General features: G+C 48.6%; 1 protein-coding gene across 1 annotated transcript in view; it reads right to left on the minus strand.

Annotated features, from left to right (window-relative positions):
- Nucleotides 1-15,497, minus strand: part of NID2 (nidogen 2) — a 76,110-nt gene that overhangs the window by 822 nt on the left and 59,791 nt on the right. The window contains 7 exon segments of the mRNA XM_048484678.1: nt 715-827; nt 2,165-2,288; nt 4,523-4,680; nt 5,586-5,757; nt 6,428-6,557; nt 11,638-11,807; nt 14,510-14,731. Coding sequence (XP_048340635.1) covers nt 715-827; nt 2,165-2,288; nt 4,523-4,680; nt 5,586-5,757; nt 6,428-6,557; nt 11,638-11,807; nt 14,510-14,731 — 1,089 coding nt within the window.

Consider the following 15,497-nt stretch of genomic DNA (forward strand, 5'->3'; position numbering starts at 1 on the left):
CTACCAACAGAGCCCCTCTGACTCACATTTCAAGCAGTGTTTACCCTTGCAGGTATCACCACCTAGCCAACCTGGTGGGGTGGTTAAAAACAATTGGGTTCTAACCTGGAGAACCGGGTTTGATTCCCCCCTCCACCTGAGTGGCAGAGGCTTATCTGGTGAGCCAGTTGTGTTTCCACGCCCCTACATCCCTGCTGGGTGACCTTGGGCCAGTCACAGTTCTTCGGAACTCTCTCAGCCCAACCTGCCTCACAAGGTGTTTGTTGTGGGGAGAAGAAGGGAAAGGAGCTTGTAAGCCACCTTGAGACTCCTTACAGGAGAGAAAGGGGAGATATAAATCCAAACTCCTCTTCTTCCGTTTGACTTCTATTTGTTTTTTAAAACGTGTAGGAGCAAGGAAACAAATCCAGTTCACCAAATAAGAGTCTGATGCTCACGTGGAGGAGTGGGGGATCAAACTCGGTTCTCCAGACTAGAGTCCACCTGCTCTTAACCACTACGCCAGCCACCCTGCCTTAGGACCACACAATGTGCCCATCATCCATTTGAATAGCCACTTAGGCAATATCTAGAGAAGCACAAATAATTCTGCAGCAACCATAAGGCAAATGGGCAACCGGTGTGTGTGTGTGTGATCTGCCACAGGGAAACAAAATTGTTCATGAAGCGTACCCCCACTTTCCTTGCTTTGGGTGACCCCTCTTTTCTTTTTACCTCCTGGGCAGTACGGGTGGACTGCCGTTATCCCGTAGAGGTGCGTCCGCTGTTCAGGTAGATATTCGCCTGTAAAAGCACCGTTGTCTTTGTTCACAGCTATGACGCCATCCCTGTGTAGAAAACAAGCACAAAGCTGTTTCTCTTTGACTTTATGTAGTCAAGGAGATGGGGTTTTTTTTGCAGAATACTATGACGTACGATGGGGCTTCCTCCGGCCAGAAAGACATGGGAAACTCGCTGGTGAAAAGTCTCCTTTTCACAGGCATTTTGCAGTTTAGATAAGAATGAGATAACGCACCTTAAGAACATAAGAACAAGCCAGCTGGATCAGACCAGAGTCCATCTAGTCCAGCTCTCTGCTACTCGCAGTGGCCCACCAGGGGCCTTTGGGAGCTCACCTGCAGGATGTGAAAGCAATGGCCTGCTGCTGCTGCTGCTGCTCCTGAGCACCGGGTCTGCTAAGGCATTTGCAATCTCAGATCAAGGAGGATCAAGATTGGTAGCCATAAATCGACTTCTCCATAAATCTATCCAAACCCCTTTAAAGCTATCCAGGTTAGTGGCCATCACCACCTCCTGTGGCAGCATATTCCAAACACCAATCACACGTTGCGTGAAGAAGTGTTTCCTTTGATTAGTCCTAATTCTTCCCCCCAGCATTTTCAATGGATGCCCCCTGGTTCTAGTATTGTGAGAAAGAGAGAAACATTTCTCTCTGTCAACATTTTCTACCCCATGCATAATTTTATAGACTTCAATCATATCCCCTCTCAGATGTCTCCTCTCCAAACTAAAGAGTCCCAAACGCTGCAGCCGCTCCTCATAAGGAAGGTGCTCTAATCCTTCAATCATCCTCGTTGCCCTTCTCTGCACTTTTTCTATCTCTTCGATATCCTTTTTGAGATGTGGCGACCAGAACTGAACACAGTACTCCAAGTGCGGTCGCACCACTGCTTTATATAAGGGCATGACAATCCTTGCAGTTTTATTATCAACTCCTTTCCTAATGATCCCCAGCATAGAGTTTGCCTTTTTCACAGCTGCCATGCATTGAGTTGTCATTCCCATGGAACTATCCACTAAGACGCCCAAATCCCTTTCCTGGTCTGTGACTGATAGCACGGACCCCTGTAGCGTGTATGTGAAGTTTGGATTTTTTGCCCCTATGTGCATCACTTTGCATTTTGCTACATTGAACTGCATTTGCCATTTCTGAGCCCACTCACCTAATTTATCAAGGTCCGCTTGGAGCTCTTCGCAATCCTTTGCGGTTCTCACCACCCTACATAATTTGGTATCATCTGCAAACTTGGCCACCACACTACCCACCCCTACTTCCAGCACGTCTAAAGTGATCCCCAGCGTCCTCACAGCCGCAATTAACCAAAATGTTATAGCTGCTTCCAACTGAGCAGACAACTTAAGAGAACGTTCGAGGCCAACCCACCTTCTCCAGTCCGTGTGGTAGAAGTGATCAGCGTAGCCCACGAGGCTGAAGGGGTAGTTGAGGTTAGTCTGAATGGTGTGCCTTCCTGCTCCGTCGGGTTGGGCACACTCCAGTTTCTTCGTCCCTTTGCAAAGAGGAGATTTTGTCAGGGAACATATCCCCATTCGCCCCCTCCCAAAGCTGGGGCAATCAAGAAGAAGAAGAAGAGAAGCCGAGTTTTGGATTTATATCCCACTTTCTCTCCTGTAAGGAGACTCAAAGGGGCTTACATTCTCCTTTCCCTTCCCCACCCCCACAACAAACCCCCTGTGAGGTGGGCGGGGGTGTGGGAGTGCACCAGCTAATCTGGCTCACCAGATAAGCCTCCACAGCTCAAGTGGCAGAGCGGGGAATCAAGCCCAGTTCTCCAGATTAGAGTGCACCTACTCTTAACCACTACACCACACTAAAACAGACCTTGGTTGCAAATTCACAAATTGCCTGAAGGCAAAAGCCACACTCAACGTCAACCCTGCCTCATGTCCAACAAAGCGGGCCTACCTCACGGGGTGTAGTAAAAAGTTATCAGACCAGGAACACGGAGCACTGTAAACACTGAAAATGCTATAGAAATACTTAGTTAAGAGAACTCTGCCTTCAGCAGTTGCCTCGGGGTTGTTAACTTCCAGGGGAAGCCTGGAGATCTCCCAGAATTCCAACTGAGCTCCGGACTACAGAGATCAGCTCCCCTGAAGAAAACTGCTGGTTTGGAGGAGTAGATATAGCATTATATCCCCCCTGAAGCCCCTCCCTGGACTCCCTTCTCCCCACTCTCCAATTGGCCATGCTGGCAGGGGCTGATGGGAATTGTAGTCCATGAACATCTGGAGTGCCATAGGTTCGCCACCACGGCACTAGGTAATACCATTTGGTTTTGTTAATTCTTGGGGGGGGATCGCAAGCAACAAAACCTGCAACGGGTGGAAATCTTACTCAGCCACCCAAAGGCGTATCTAGGGGAAATGTGTCCCGGTGCAAAATCTGAGTTTTCGCCCCCTGTATGGGCGGCCGACCTCCCCCACCATGACCAAACAACTTTTTTTGTACCAGAAGGAACGGTGTGGGGGCGATCCCCCCCCCCCCGGTGACTAAATGGCTGCAGCCTTATTTCACCTCCTATGTCCGCCTGAGCAGTACACCCCTGCAACCATCTCTCTGGCTTTTGAAATGCCGAGTCTTTCACGATTAATGGCTAGAAACCTTTCTTTACACATGTGTTTGTGGGGAATTGCCGAACATCTGGTAATTTCCCCGCAAAAAAATGGCACAGGCTACAGGGCAAAATCAGAAGAAGAAGAAGAAGAGGAAGAGGAAGAGGAGGAAGAAGAGGAGGAAGAAGAGGAAGAAGAAGAGGAAGAAGAGGAAGAGGAGGAGGAGGAGGAGGAGTTTGGATTTATATCCCCCCTTTCTCTCCTGCAGGAGACTCAAAGGGGCTGACAATCTCCTTGCCCTTCCCCCCTCACAACAAACACCCTGTGAGGTGGGTGGGGCTGAGAGAGCTCCGAGAAGCTGTGACTAGCCCAAGGTCACCCAGCTGGCGTGTGTGGGAGTGCACAGGCTAATCTGAATTCCCCAGATAAGCCTCCACAGCTCAGGTGGCAGAGCTGGGAATCAAACCCGGTTCCTCCAGATTAGATACACGAGCTCTTAACCTCCTATGCCACTGCTGCTCCTGGTGAGTATTAAACCCTGGAAGACGTGGAGGAGCAAATGACCAGGTTTCTTGGAGCATAATTATCTGTGCCAGTTAGCTTCTGATGGCTGATCTAAGTTTTTCCGGCAGCTGTGCTTGCATTTCACACGGGGTGCCACAGGAGGGCACCATGGGCCCGTATTTTTATATTGCAGCTTTTGTGTAGAGTAGAAGCAGATGTCTGTGACCTGGATGGCCCAAGACTAGCCTGATCTCATCAAGAAGAAGAAGAAGAGTTCGGATTTACATTCTCCCCCTTTCTCTCCTGTAAGGTCACTCAAAGGGGCTGACAATCTCCTTGCCCTTCCCCCCCACAACAAACACCCTGTGAGGTGGGTGGGGCTGAGAGAGCTCTGAAGAACTGTGACTACCCCAAAGTCACCCAGCTGGCATGTATTGGGGTGCACAAGCTAATCTGGTTCACCAGTTAAGCCTCCACAGCTCAAGTGGCAGAACGGGGAATCAAACCCGGTTCTCCAGATTAGATTGCACCTTCTCTTAACGACTACACCACGCTGGCCTCTCTCAGATCTCAGAAACTAAGCAAGGTCAGACTAGTTAGTACTTGGAAGAGATACCATCAAGGACACAGAAGGAAGTCCCTTCGCAACCCATCCCATATTTACCTGCATCCGCCCAACAAATTAATTTGGAAAAGGGGTCAAAGGTTAATCCATTGGGCAGCCCAATGTCTTTGTTGACCAGAATTCGCCTGTGTTCTCCGGTGACCGTGGACGTCTCGATCTTGGGGGCTTCGCGATTCCAGTCCGTCCAGTAAAGATTGCTGCAGGGCGTCCGATCGGCATAAGGAGGGAAGACCAAAGGTCATCATAAAGGGGTGGCCTGCACCGCAAGACAGTCGCACAAACTGGACCAGACCCAAGCAAAGGTGAGGTGGCCAGTTAGAAAACACCTCTGCTTCTATGACGCTGTAGGACAGTGATGGTAAACCTTTTTGAGACCGAGTGCCCAAATTGCAACCCAAACCCCACTTATTTATCGCAAAGTGCCAACCCAGCAATTTAACCTGAATGCTGAGGTTTTAGTTTAGAAAACACCGGTTGGCTCCCTCTTCCTCCACCCCACCTGCTCAAGCAGGGGCCAGCCTGCTCTAGCCTCCAGGAAGTCCTGCGTGCACCGCTCTGTGCCTCTCTAGCATCTCTGCCTCCTCTGCACCCTCCCCCCCTTGGGCAGAAGCCACCCGGAGCACAGGCACCAGGCCCGCCAGCAGAGACCTCCCTGCTCACCGCGGTGCGCACATGTCGTACTCAGTGACCCAGGCCAGCCTAAATGTGTGTTTGTGGGGTGTGTGTGTGTGTGTGTGTGATTTTTCTGCCCCCCACATGACGAACTCTGTGTGTGTGTGCCCACAGAGAAGGCTCCGAGTGCCACCTCTGGCACCCGTGCCATAGGTTCGCCATCACTGCTATAGGAGGTTTTGGATCGTCTGGTGGAGCCCTGGTCAGAATACGTCCCATAGCCAAACCAAAGCATGGAACACCGAAGAGTCTTTTCAGGGTTGGCACCATGCTTGGGGAAAGCTCCACAGAGACCCGCCCCGCTAACTTCCTTTTGGTCTTTGGGGGAAAGAAAGGAGAAAACGTGTTTTGTTTCACTGGGCTTTCGGGGATTGGATTTTTAAGTGTTTGACAGGGAGCGTTTGTGAGTCTGGTTCCCCCAGCTGCTCACCCACGGATGGGGTCCACCGCGATAGCACGGGGGTTGACAAGGTCGGTGGCAAAGAGGACCCGGCGCTCTGAGCCGTCCAGTCGGGCGCTCTCTATCTTGTCCAGGCCGCTGTCAGTCCAAAACATGGTTCTTCGGAGGTGATCGACGGTCAGGCCTTCTGGACTGAGTAGCCCTGGGGAGGAAAGCCACAGCAAGAACGGTCACTGCAAGATAGTCAGAGAGGGGTGGATTTGGGGGTGCTGCTGCTTTATGTGCTGTCTGCAACCAAAAATTCTTTAAAGCAGGGGTCTTCAAACGATGGCCCTCCAGATGTTCATAGACTACAATTCCCATGAGCCCTGCCACTTGGCCATGCTGGCAGGGGCTGATGGGAACTGTAGTCCATGAACATCTGGAGGGCCATCGTTTGAAGACCCCTGCTTTAAAGTAAAAAGAAGAAGAAAAAAGGCCGGATTCTCTCATCTGTCACGCAAGCGTCACAAAAGCGTTGCTGGATCAGACCCTCCTTCTAGCAGGTGCCGTGTGCAGATTAGGACCGAGTGCACAGCTTGTACCGTGTGCAAAACCTGATAAGGTGAGGGCACCTGATTGGTACCACTTTCGTATATAGTTAGCACAGCCAGCAGTGTGATGTGTGCCTGAAAACACCTGTGGTCTGGCGAAGCACTTTGTCAGTAGATAGCAATAAATAGAACTGCACTGGTGACTGTGTGTCTGTCAGTTCTTGTCTACATTGCGTCCTACAAGGTGGTCTACTCCGAGTAAATCCGCTGCTTCAACAGGATCGTCAGCACCACATAAGCACAGGAGAATTTCCTCGGTTTTGCAGTTCTGTGGCTCACCTGTGCTGATCACGGTTTCTGGCTCCGCCCCCTGCTCCAGGCTGGCCCGGTTGATGGTTCGCCCTGCGACGTCCGTCCAGTACAGCGTTTTCTCCCTGCAGTCAAAGTCAATCCCCACCACAATCGAACCCTAGAGAGGGACCCCACATGTTACCAAACAGGCAGACAAGGGTCTCAATTTGCCCCTTCCTTCAGTGGGCTTCCGGGAAAAACCGAATACCAAACAATGGGTCAGGCTAGCCCAGTGATGGCGAACCTTTTCGAGACTGAGTGCCCAAATTGCAACCCCAAACCCGCTTATTTATCGCAAAGTGCCAACATGGCCATTTAACCTGAATACCGAGGTTTTAGTTTAGAAAAACCGGTTGGCTCCAAGGCGTGCGTTACTCGGGGGTAAGCTTGGTGGTAGTCGGTGGCTTTGCTTTGAAGCAACCGTGCATCTCTTCCAACAGGTGAATCATGACTCTAGGAGGGTTTACTCAGAAGCAAGCCCCATTGCCAGCAACCAAGCTTATTCCCAGGTAAAGGATCACGATTTAGTTCTTCGCGTGAAAATCAGTGGGGTTTAACAGCGCTTAACAGGGTTACCTACACTGCTTCCCCAAAACTAGGTCTTAGGTTTAATGCTAATAATCGAGCCCAGTGGCCCAGGCCAGCCTAGATGTGTGTGTGCGGGGGGGGGGGGGGGGAGACTCTACGCGTGCCCACAGAGAGGGCTCTGAGTGCCACTTCTGGCACCCGTGCCATAGGTTCACCACCACTGGGCTAGCCTCTACACTGGTAGGGGTGTCAAACTTGCGCCCCTCCAGATGTTCATGAACTACAATTCCCATCAGTCCTTCCCAACATGAGAATTGGCTATACTGGCAAGGGCTGATGGGAATTGTAGTTCGTGAACATCTGGAGGGCCGCGAATTTGACACCTGTGCTCTACAGGGTGTTACACTGGCTCGACCGATAACTCATGGATCCCAATTGCTTCCTTGTGGTTAATACTATGTTAAAACCCTCTCTATATTCATTAACTCTTCCGTAAAATGAAATCAATACTTTTTTCAAGATCTGAGCAAGGCTGTCAATGAGAGGACGTTTTAAAACAGGAGTGTACAAACTCTATCCCTCCAGATGTTCATGGACTACGATTCCCATCAGCCCTGCCAACATTGCCAATTGGGCCTGATGGGAATTGTAGTTCATGAGTGTCTGATGGGCCAGAGTTGGACACCCCTGTTTTAAAAGACATTGATTCATAGTGTCACTATGTCGGAAGCAGAGGTGGGATCCAGCAGGTTCTCACCAGTTCCTGAGAGTGGGTTACTAATTATTTGTGTGTGCCGAGAGGTGGTTACTCATTGTGTCTGCTTTTCCCTTAGAAATTCCATCAGGTCCAAAAACCATAAAGTCCTGTTGTTTCCTATGTGGCTGGTTAGCGAAGGTAGAAAACGGGATAATTCTCCCTGTTGGGCTGTTTTAAAAACATGATTTAGAAATATGGTAAAGTTCCTTGTTTAAGGAAAGTATCCTTCTTTTGATTTCTAGAAACAAAATTAAGTATTTGAAAGTATGAAGTATTTGACAGGCAGTCAATTAGCAGAGAAGTAGTTGTTTCTGTTGGCAGGAGATGATAGGACTTGCTAGAATGAGTTTAAATTACGGACAGAAAGATACCAGCTGGAAATTAGGAACTTTTTTTTTTTTTACAGTAACAGAGAAATTTTTTTGCAGTAGCAGAGAAATTATTAATGCCCCGCCCCCAGAATGTCCAGCCACGCCCCTGTTGTGCCCCGCCCAGCCCCATTGGCGCTACGCCACTGTTTGAATCCCACCACCATGGGAACCTGTTACTAAAAATTTTGGATCCCACCACTGGTTGGAAGAGACCTGATGGAACTTAACAAACACTCAGTGGCTGCGTGAGGAAGGGGCTGTAGATCTTCCGCCCTGAGAGTCAAAAGTCTGGGGTCGCTCCTGCAAAAAGCTTCGGGAATGTCAACGCCTTTCCCTGATTAAAGGCTTCTTTATCCTCCTCGGTTTTTGCATCAGCAAAACGAGGTTACAAACTTCAAGCAGCTGCATTCTCAGGGGGGCCAAGGGGGGGGGGAACTGTGCTCAACGTGTTCCATCTCTTCCCCACAGAACTTCAGGGGGGCCACGTGATGTGTGCCTGACTTAATTTTGTGTGAGTCCGCTCTTAATCCCCTGGGATTTGAGCGGGGTTATACACAAAACAAGCAGCGTACAGGGTTGGGGACATCTGTCTTCCTTTAAAAACAAATTCCCAGATTTCTTGGAAGGTCCCTTTGCAAACACTTCTCCGCTTTTGGCTTGAAGCTTAGAAAAAATCTGGCAGAAACAATTAACAGTTCAAGATGGGAAGAGAAGAAGAAGAAGAGTTTGGATGTATATCCCCCCTTTCTCTCCTGCAGGAGACTCAAAGGGGCTGACAATCTCCTTGCCCTTCCCCCCTCACAACAAACACCCTGTGAGGTAGGTGGGGCTGAGAGAGCTCCGAGAAGCTGTGACTAGCCCAAGGTCACCCAGCTGGCGTGTGTGGGAGTGCTCAGGCTAATCTGAATTCCCCAGAGAAGCCTCCACAGCTCAGGCAGCAGAGCGGGGAATCAAACCCGGTTCCTCCAGATTAGATACACGAGCTCTTAACCTCCTACGCCACTGCTGCTCCTTTGGAAGAGGTCTCTGGAAGAGCATTTGCTCCTTTTCAGATTTAAAAGGACGGGGCAATCTCAGGTGGAAGGGGGCGGGGACGGTTTATAATGCAAGTCCAGGCATTTCACAATTCTAGCTGTTTCCCACTTCCAGGGAATGGAACAGAGCTTTCGGTTTTATCCAATCGCACTGAATCCATGACATACGCAAGCACAGGACGCTTGTTTGCCGAGCACAAACTTTGCACCTACGTACACACGAACAGTTCGCATCTTGGTTCCATCCCTGCAGTTGGGAATGCTGCTTTCTGAATGTTTGTACCCCTACGGACAGATATATGCAAGCTATTTGTACGCATGTAGGCACTGTTCAGACAAATAGCATATGCAAAATAGAGTGCTTTGGACAACATGGATAAGGGATCATAGAAACAGAGCTGGAAGGGATCTCAAGGGTCATCCAGTCAACCCTCATGCATAATAAGGGTCATTCACAACTAGTCACAGTTCTCTCAGAACTCTCTCAGCCCCACCTACCTCACCAGGTGTCTGTTGTGAGGAGAGGAAGGAAAAGGAGCTCGTAAGCCACCTTGAGTCTCCTTACAGGAGAGAAAGATGGGGTATAAATCCAAACTCTTCTTCTTTAGCAACCTGTACTCCAGAGAATCACTTTGCCCCTTTCACTGGGGGGCGGGGGCAGTGGCGGGGGTGGGGTAAGAGGATTACTTTTGGAACACTAATATCAACATAAGAGTATCTTAAAAGGCTAAGCCAGCAATCTCGACTATGTGGTATAATGAGATCTGTGCCTTTAAGAATCATTTGATGGACAGAGTGAAGAGCACCAGGCCTGGAGAGCTCTCTGCAGAAAATCTTGGGGGAAAGGAGAGAGTGCTTCCTCGCGTGTAAAAAGAGAAACGCAAGGAGAGCTCTCTGCAAGCCCACCGCACAAAGAAGAGCCTAGAGGTAAGAGTTTCATGCGTACTGGACCATCATTTTAAATTTAGTCTCCAAATCTGAAATCCAGTATATATATTGGGTTTAGCAAATGAATGTGTTTTTATTGACATAAGTGAAGTAGATGCAGGATTTGAAATCTGAAGAAAACAGTAGATTGTAACCATTAGAAATAATTATTGAATTAATGTCTTAATCATATATGCGCAAACCTAGAGATAACTTTTAATTAAAAATGAGATAGCTGGAAGTTAATATATGATGTTCTGTCTTTGTTCTTTATATTTTTTGTTTGTTTTGTGAGAAAATAAATATATATATAAAAATAAGAGTTTGGGAATTATTAAATGTAGTAGTAGAAGAAGAGTTTGGATTTATATCCCCCCTTTCTCTCCTGTAAGGAGACACAAAAGAGATTACAATCTCCCTTCCCTTCCCCCCCCTCCACAACGAACACCCTGTGAGGTGGGTGGGGCTAAGAGAGCTCCAAATAACTGTGGCTAGCCCACGATCACCCAGCTGGCGTGTGCTGGAGTGCACAAGCTAATCTGGTTCACCAGATAAGCCTCCACAGCTCAAGTGGCAGAGCAGGGAATCAAACCCGGTTCCCCAGATTAGAGTGCACCTGCTCCTAACCACTACACCACTCTTTTGTTGTGCCAACAAAACTGACGAGTGGATTATTAATCCTGATGCGAGACTGTAAAAATTTATCTTTCTCTGTCCTATTTTGTAGATCCTGACTTGGCAATATTGTCTGTGTAATTTTTTTAGTAACTGTATTTTATTTTATTGACTATGTCTGAGCAATCTTGTGTAGGAGTTTTTAGGAAGTGGTTTTACGATTTATTGCATAAGCACTTTTTAAACATCTGAATACAAGAAGCACAAGCTGTACAATAAATAAATCAGTAATATTGCAAACATTTGCTCTAAGAAATTTCAGATTCTTTTTTTGGGGGGGGGGGTAAATTCCGTGGGCTGTAACTCACAGCCGTGGCTCAATTTGTGTCAGAAGAAAGCGCCACAGTTAACTGACCTGAGCGGTTAGATCAGGGGTGGGCAATTATTTTTTCCATGGGGCCGCATAAGAAACAGAAAATATTGTGGAGGGCCGGGCCAAAAGGCAGGGGGGCGAGGTGCTTTAGAAAGCCCCGCAGAAGCCGGCAGCCAAGGCAACCGGCTTCTGCGGGGCTTTCAAAGGCGCCTCGCTCCCCAGTAAGGCAGGTGGGCGAGGCACTTTTGAAGGCCCCGCAGAAACCGGCAGCCAAGGCAACTGGCTTCTGTGGGGCTTTCAAAGGCCCCTCGCTCCCCAGCACGGCAGGGGGGCCAGTCAGGGTCATCTGGCGGGCCGGATGTGGCCCGCGGGCCGTATAATGCCCAGGTCTGTGTTAGATACAACCCTGTGTGCCCAAAGTCACCTGAGTTCTTAATTTCGACCAAAGAGGCTAAGATCCACCCCATTATTGGCCGACGGCAACAGCTGGAGGACAAAACGCAGAATTATGAAGCCTGGAGGACGTCCCTCTTGGGTAAAAACATGACCCCCCCACCCCCATGTTCATCCCACTGTGTAGGAAAATACTTTACATGTAGAGACAGAAGGGTCTTCGCGTCTTGCTTGTTAAGGCTGGTGCCATTCAGGGGCAAATAGCCAATTTGCTGGCCCTGTGCGTACAACAGGAACGTCCCGGCGGAGGGAGGAACAACGTCCGGTCGGGGAGACGGCCGGGCAGTTGGAGGGGCCACGCCTGGCAAGCCTGTAAGTGAAATGACAGGGAAAATGTCACGCAATGGGAGTAACCTCACGCTGCCATTGTAAGTGTTTGAGTTGCAAACGCCAAGTAGGGGAATTCCTACAGATTTTGGGGGGTTGAACCTGGAGAGAAGAAGAAGAAGAAGAAGAAGAAGAGTTTGGATTTATATCCTCCCTTTCTCTCCTGCAGGAGACTCAAAGGGGCTGACAATCTCCTTGCCCTTCCCCCCTCACAACAAACACCCTGCGAGGTAGGTGGGGCTGAGAGAGCTCCGAGAAGCTGTGACTAGCCCAAGGTCACCCAGCTGGCGTGTGTGGGAGTGCACAGGCTAATCTGAATTCCCCAGATAAGCCTCCACAGCTCAGGCGGCAGAGCTGGGAATCAAACCCGGTTCCTCCAGATTAGATACACGAACTCTTAACCTCCTACGCCACTGCTGCTCTGAAACAGAAGGCACAACATACTGTGGATAGACACTCCAGTAAACAACCGCTCCAAAATTATCCTGTTCGCGAGCCAATTCGCACACTGTTCAAATAATCAATATAACAATACATGTGGTAAACAATTCATGCAGTTAACTACTCAAAACTACAATCCAAAAGCCATCCTATTATGATAAAAGTTAATAAATATTTGGTAAAAGTTAATAAATATTTGGTAAAAGTTAGTAAATATTTGATAAAAGACTTGCGGAGAAGGTAAAAGCGTGCTTCCCTCACGCCTGCCGGAACCGGAACCGCCATCCTATTATGACACATGTTAACTGGCGTTACCCACGTGGAAGTTTTCCAGAGCTCCAAGACAGCCGCCAGCAAAACTTCCCGTTTCCCGGTTCACCTGCTTCCTCAATTCTTTCCACCACTTTTATAATCGCTTACATTGACAGTGCACTTTCCCATGAAAATCGTCCCTCAGCATTAAAGCTATAGATTCGGTTCATAGGTTGGGTTTTTTCCTACCACCGTTGTTATTTGTTTTATTGGATTTGTATAGCCTGCTCTTTCCCAACCAAACAGCCAGGCTCTGAGTGGCTAACACACCTAAAAATGCATCCAAAAATACAATAATCCATCAATACGTTACGTTGGGCCAGTCCAGAGGTGGGATCCAGCAGGTTCTCACCAGTTCCCGAGAGTGGGTTACTAATTATTTGTGTGTGCCGAGAGGGGGTTACTGATTGGGTCTGCTTTTCCATTAGAAATTCCATTAGGTCCAAAAATCATAAAGTTTCCTATGTGGCTGGTTAGCAAAGGTAGAAAACGGGATAATTCTCCCTGTTGTTGGGCTGTTTTAAAAACATGTTTTAGAAATATGGTCAAGTTCCTTGTTCAAGGAAAGTATCCTTCTTTTGATTTCTAGAAACAAAATTCAGTATTTGAAAGTATTAAGTATTTGATAGGCAGTCAATTAGAGGAGTAGTTGTTTCTGTTGGCAGTAGACGATAGGACTTCCTAGAATGAGTTTAAATTATGGACAGAAAGATACCAGCTGGAAATTAGGAACTTTTTTTTTACAGTAAGAGTTTTTTACAGTAGCAGAGAAATTATTAATGCCCCGCCCCCAGAATGCCTGGCCAAGCCCCCGTTGTGCCCCGCCCAGCCCCATTCGCGCTACGCCACTGTTTGAATCCCACCACCATGGGAACCCTGTTGTGGTAGAGAAAAGTGTAGTACAAAAACTAACTCTTCTTTTTCTTATCCAGGATCAGGGAGACCCAGGTTCGAATTTCCACTCTGCCATGGTTGCTTGGTGGGTGAACTTAGGTGCCCTGTACACACTCTTAGCCTAGTCCATCTGACAGAGTGATTGTTGTGAGGATAAACTGGAGGAAAGGGGCGGAGACTTATGTCAGCCACCATGGGACCCCACTGGGAGAAGGGAGAGGTATTGAAGAAGTGATGATGAAGTTTCTCTCCCTTAAGGAGACTCAAGGTGGCTTACAAACTCCTTTCCCTTCCTCTCCCCACAACAGACACCTTGTGAAGTAAGTGGGGCTGAGAGAGTTCTGAGAGAATGATGACTGGCCAAGGTCACCCAACAGGCTTCATGTAGAGGAGCAGGGAAACAAATCCAGTTCACCGGATAAGAGCCTGTACTCAAGTGGAGGAGTGGGGAATCAAACCTGGTTCTCCAAAGTAGAGCCCATGATCCTGAACCACTACACCATCCTGGCTCTCCCATAAATCGATCAATCAATCTTTGGGCCACATGGCCAGAGGTGGGATCCAGCAGGTTCTCACAGGTTCCCGAGAGTAGGTTACTAATTATTTGTGTGTGCCGAGAGGGGGTTACTAATGGGTGATTTTGCCATGTGATTTTTGTCTTAGTTATAGCCCTCCTCTCAGCAGTAGCACGCAGAACTTGAAGCAGTCCAGCAGGAGGTGCACCGGCGTGCGTGGCAGCCTGTGCCTGCGTGCATTCGTTTCCCGCCCAAGGACCGGCGCAGCGGTTGTGTCCTTGCCAAAGCCCCGCCCATGAATGCCCTGCCCCAGAATGCCCGGCCATGCCCCCGTCGTGCCCCGCCCAGCCCCATTGGCGCTACGCCACAGTTTGAATCCCACCACCATGGGAACCTGTTACTAAAATTTGTGGATCTCACCACTGCACATGGCCATCCACAGCAAAGCCTTGTCACTCTGTCAAGCAGCTTCTCCTCTTGACTTTTAACCCCCATGCCAAGTTCTTCATAGTCACTTTCTTACATGGAGGAGGGACGCCGGGTTCCGATCTCGTCCCTTGAACCTCATGGCCTTTCTCGTCCACACACCAGCAGTACCCGCTGTTCCCGTGGCACTGGAGTGGGCTGAACTGGCCCAGAGCGTCACACTGGGGCACGTACTGGTCGTCACGGGGGCTGCCGCCATAATGCTCCAGAAGGCTCAATCGCCAGCGTTCGCACATCGTCTGCGGCCTCTGTGTCGGCTCTGCACGGAAGCAATGGAAAAAGAGATTTTGAAGTGCAAAATATGAAACCGCCATTCCAACGTGTCCCAACAATCCCGGGCTCCTTCTTCACTACTTGGGCATGGGCATTTTTCTTTCTTTCTTTTTTCTTTTGCTCTGTAAACCTGATTAAGGCAATTTGATTGTTTTTAATTATTTTAATGTACTGATTACAGTGTAATTTTTATAATTCAATAAAAATATTTTTTTAAAAAAACTGCATTTGTGAGCAGAGAAGAGTAAACTTGGTCAATACCCTAGAAATTCGGTAAAATTCGGATTCGGGTTTTTTCGGGCATAAAATTATCTGCATGTCCGAATAAGGCAAATAACATGTTTAGATATACCCAAATATTTGGGTATACCCCAAAAATTCGGGTCCGTCTCATTGTTTGGGTATTTTTGGTGTTTTTTCACGTATTTGCCTGTAAGGGGTGCATTTTTAAAGCTAGCAGCACCAGAATTCCAGGGTATCATCCGTAGACTGTCCTGATGATACCACTTGAGTTTGGTGATGTTTGGTTCAGGGGGGCCAAAGTTGTGGATCCTCAAATAGGTATTCCCCATCTTCTGTTCGCTCCCATAGGAAACAATTGGGGATGGGGGCACCCTCTTTGGGGGTCCATAACTGCCCCTCCTGAACCAAACTTCACCAAACCTGGGTGGTATTATCAGGAGAGTCACCTGAAGATGCACAGCTTAAAACATGCGCCCCTGACAGGCACTGCAAGGTAGGTATTGGAGGGA

The sequence above is a fragment of the Sphaerodactylus townsendi genome, linkage group LG02 (assembly GCF_021028975.2).
Source record: "Sphaerodactylus townsendi isolate TG3544 linkage group LG02, MPM_Stown_v2.3, whole genome shotgun sequence".
NCBI lineage: Eukaryota > Metazoa > Chordata > Lepidosauria > Squamata > Sphaerodactylidae > Sphaerodactylus > Sphaerodactylus townsendi.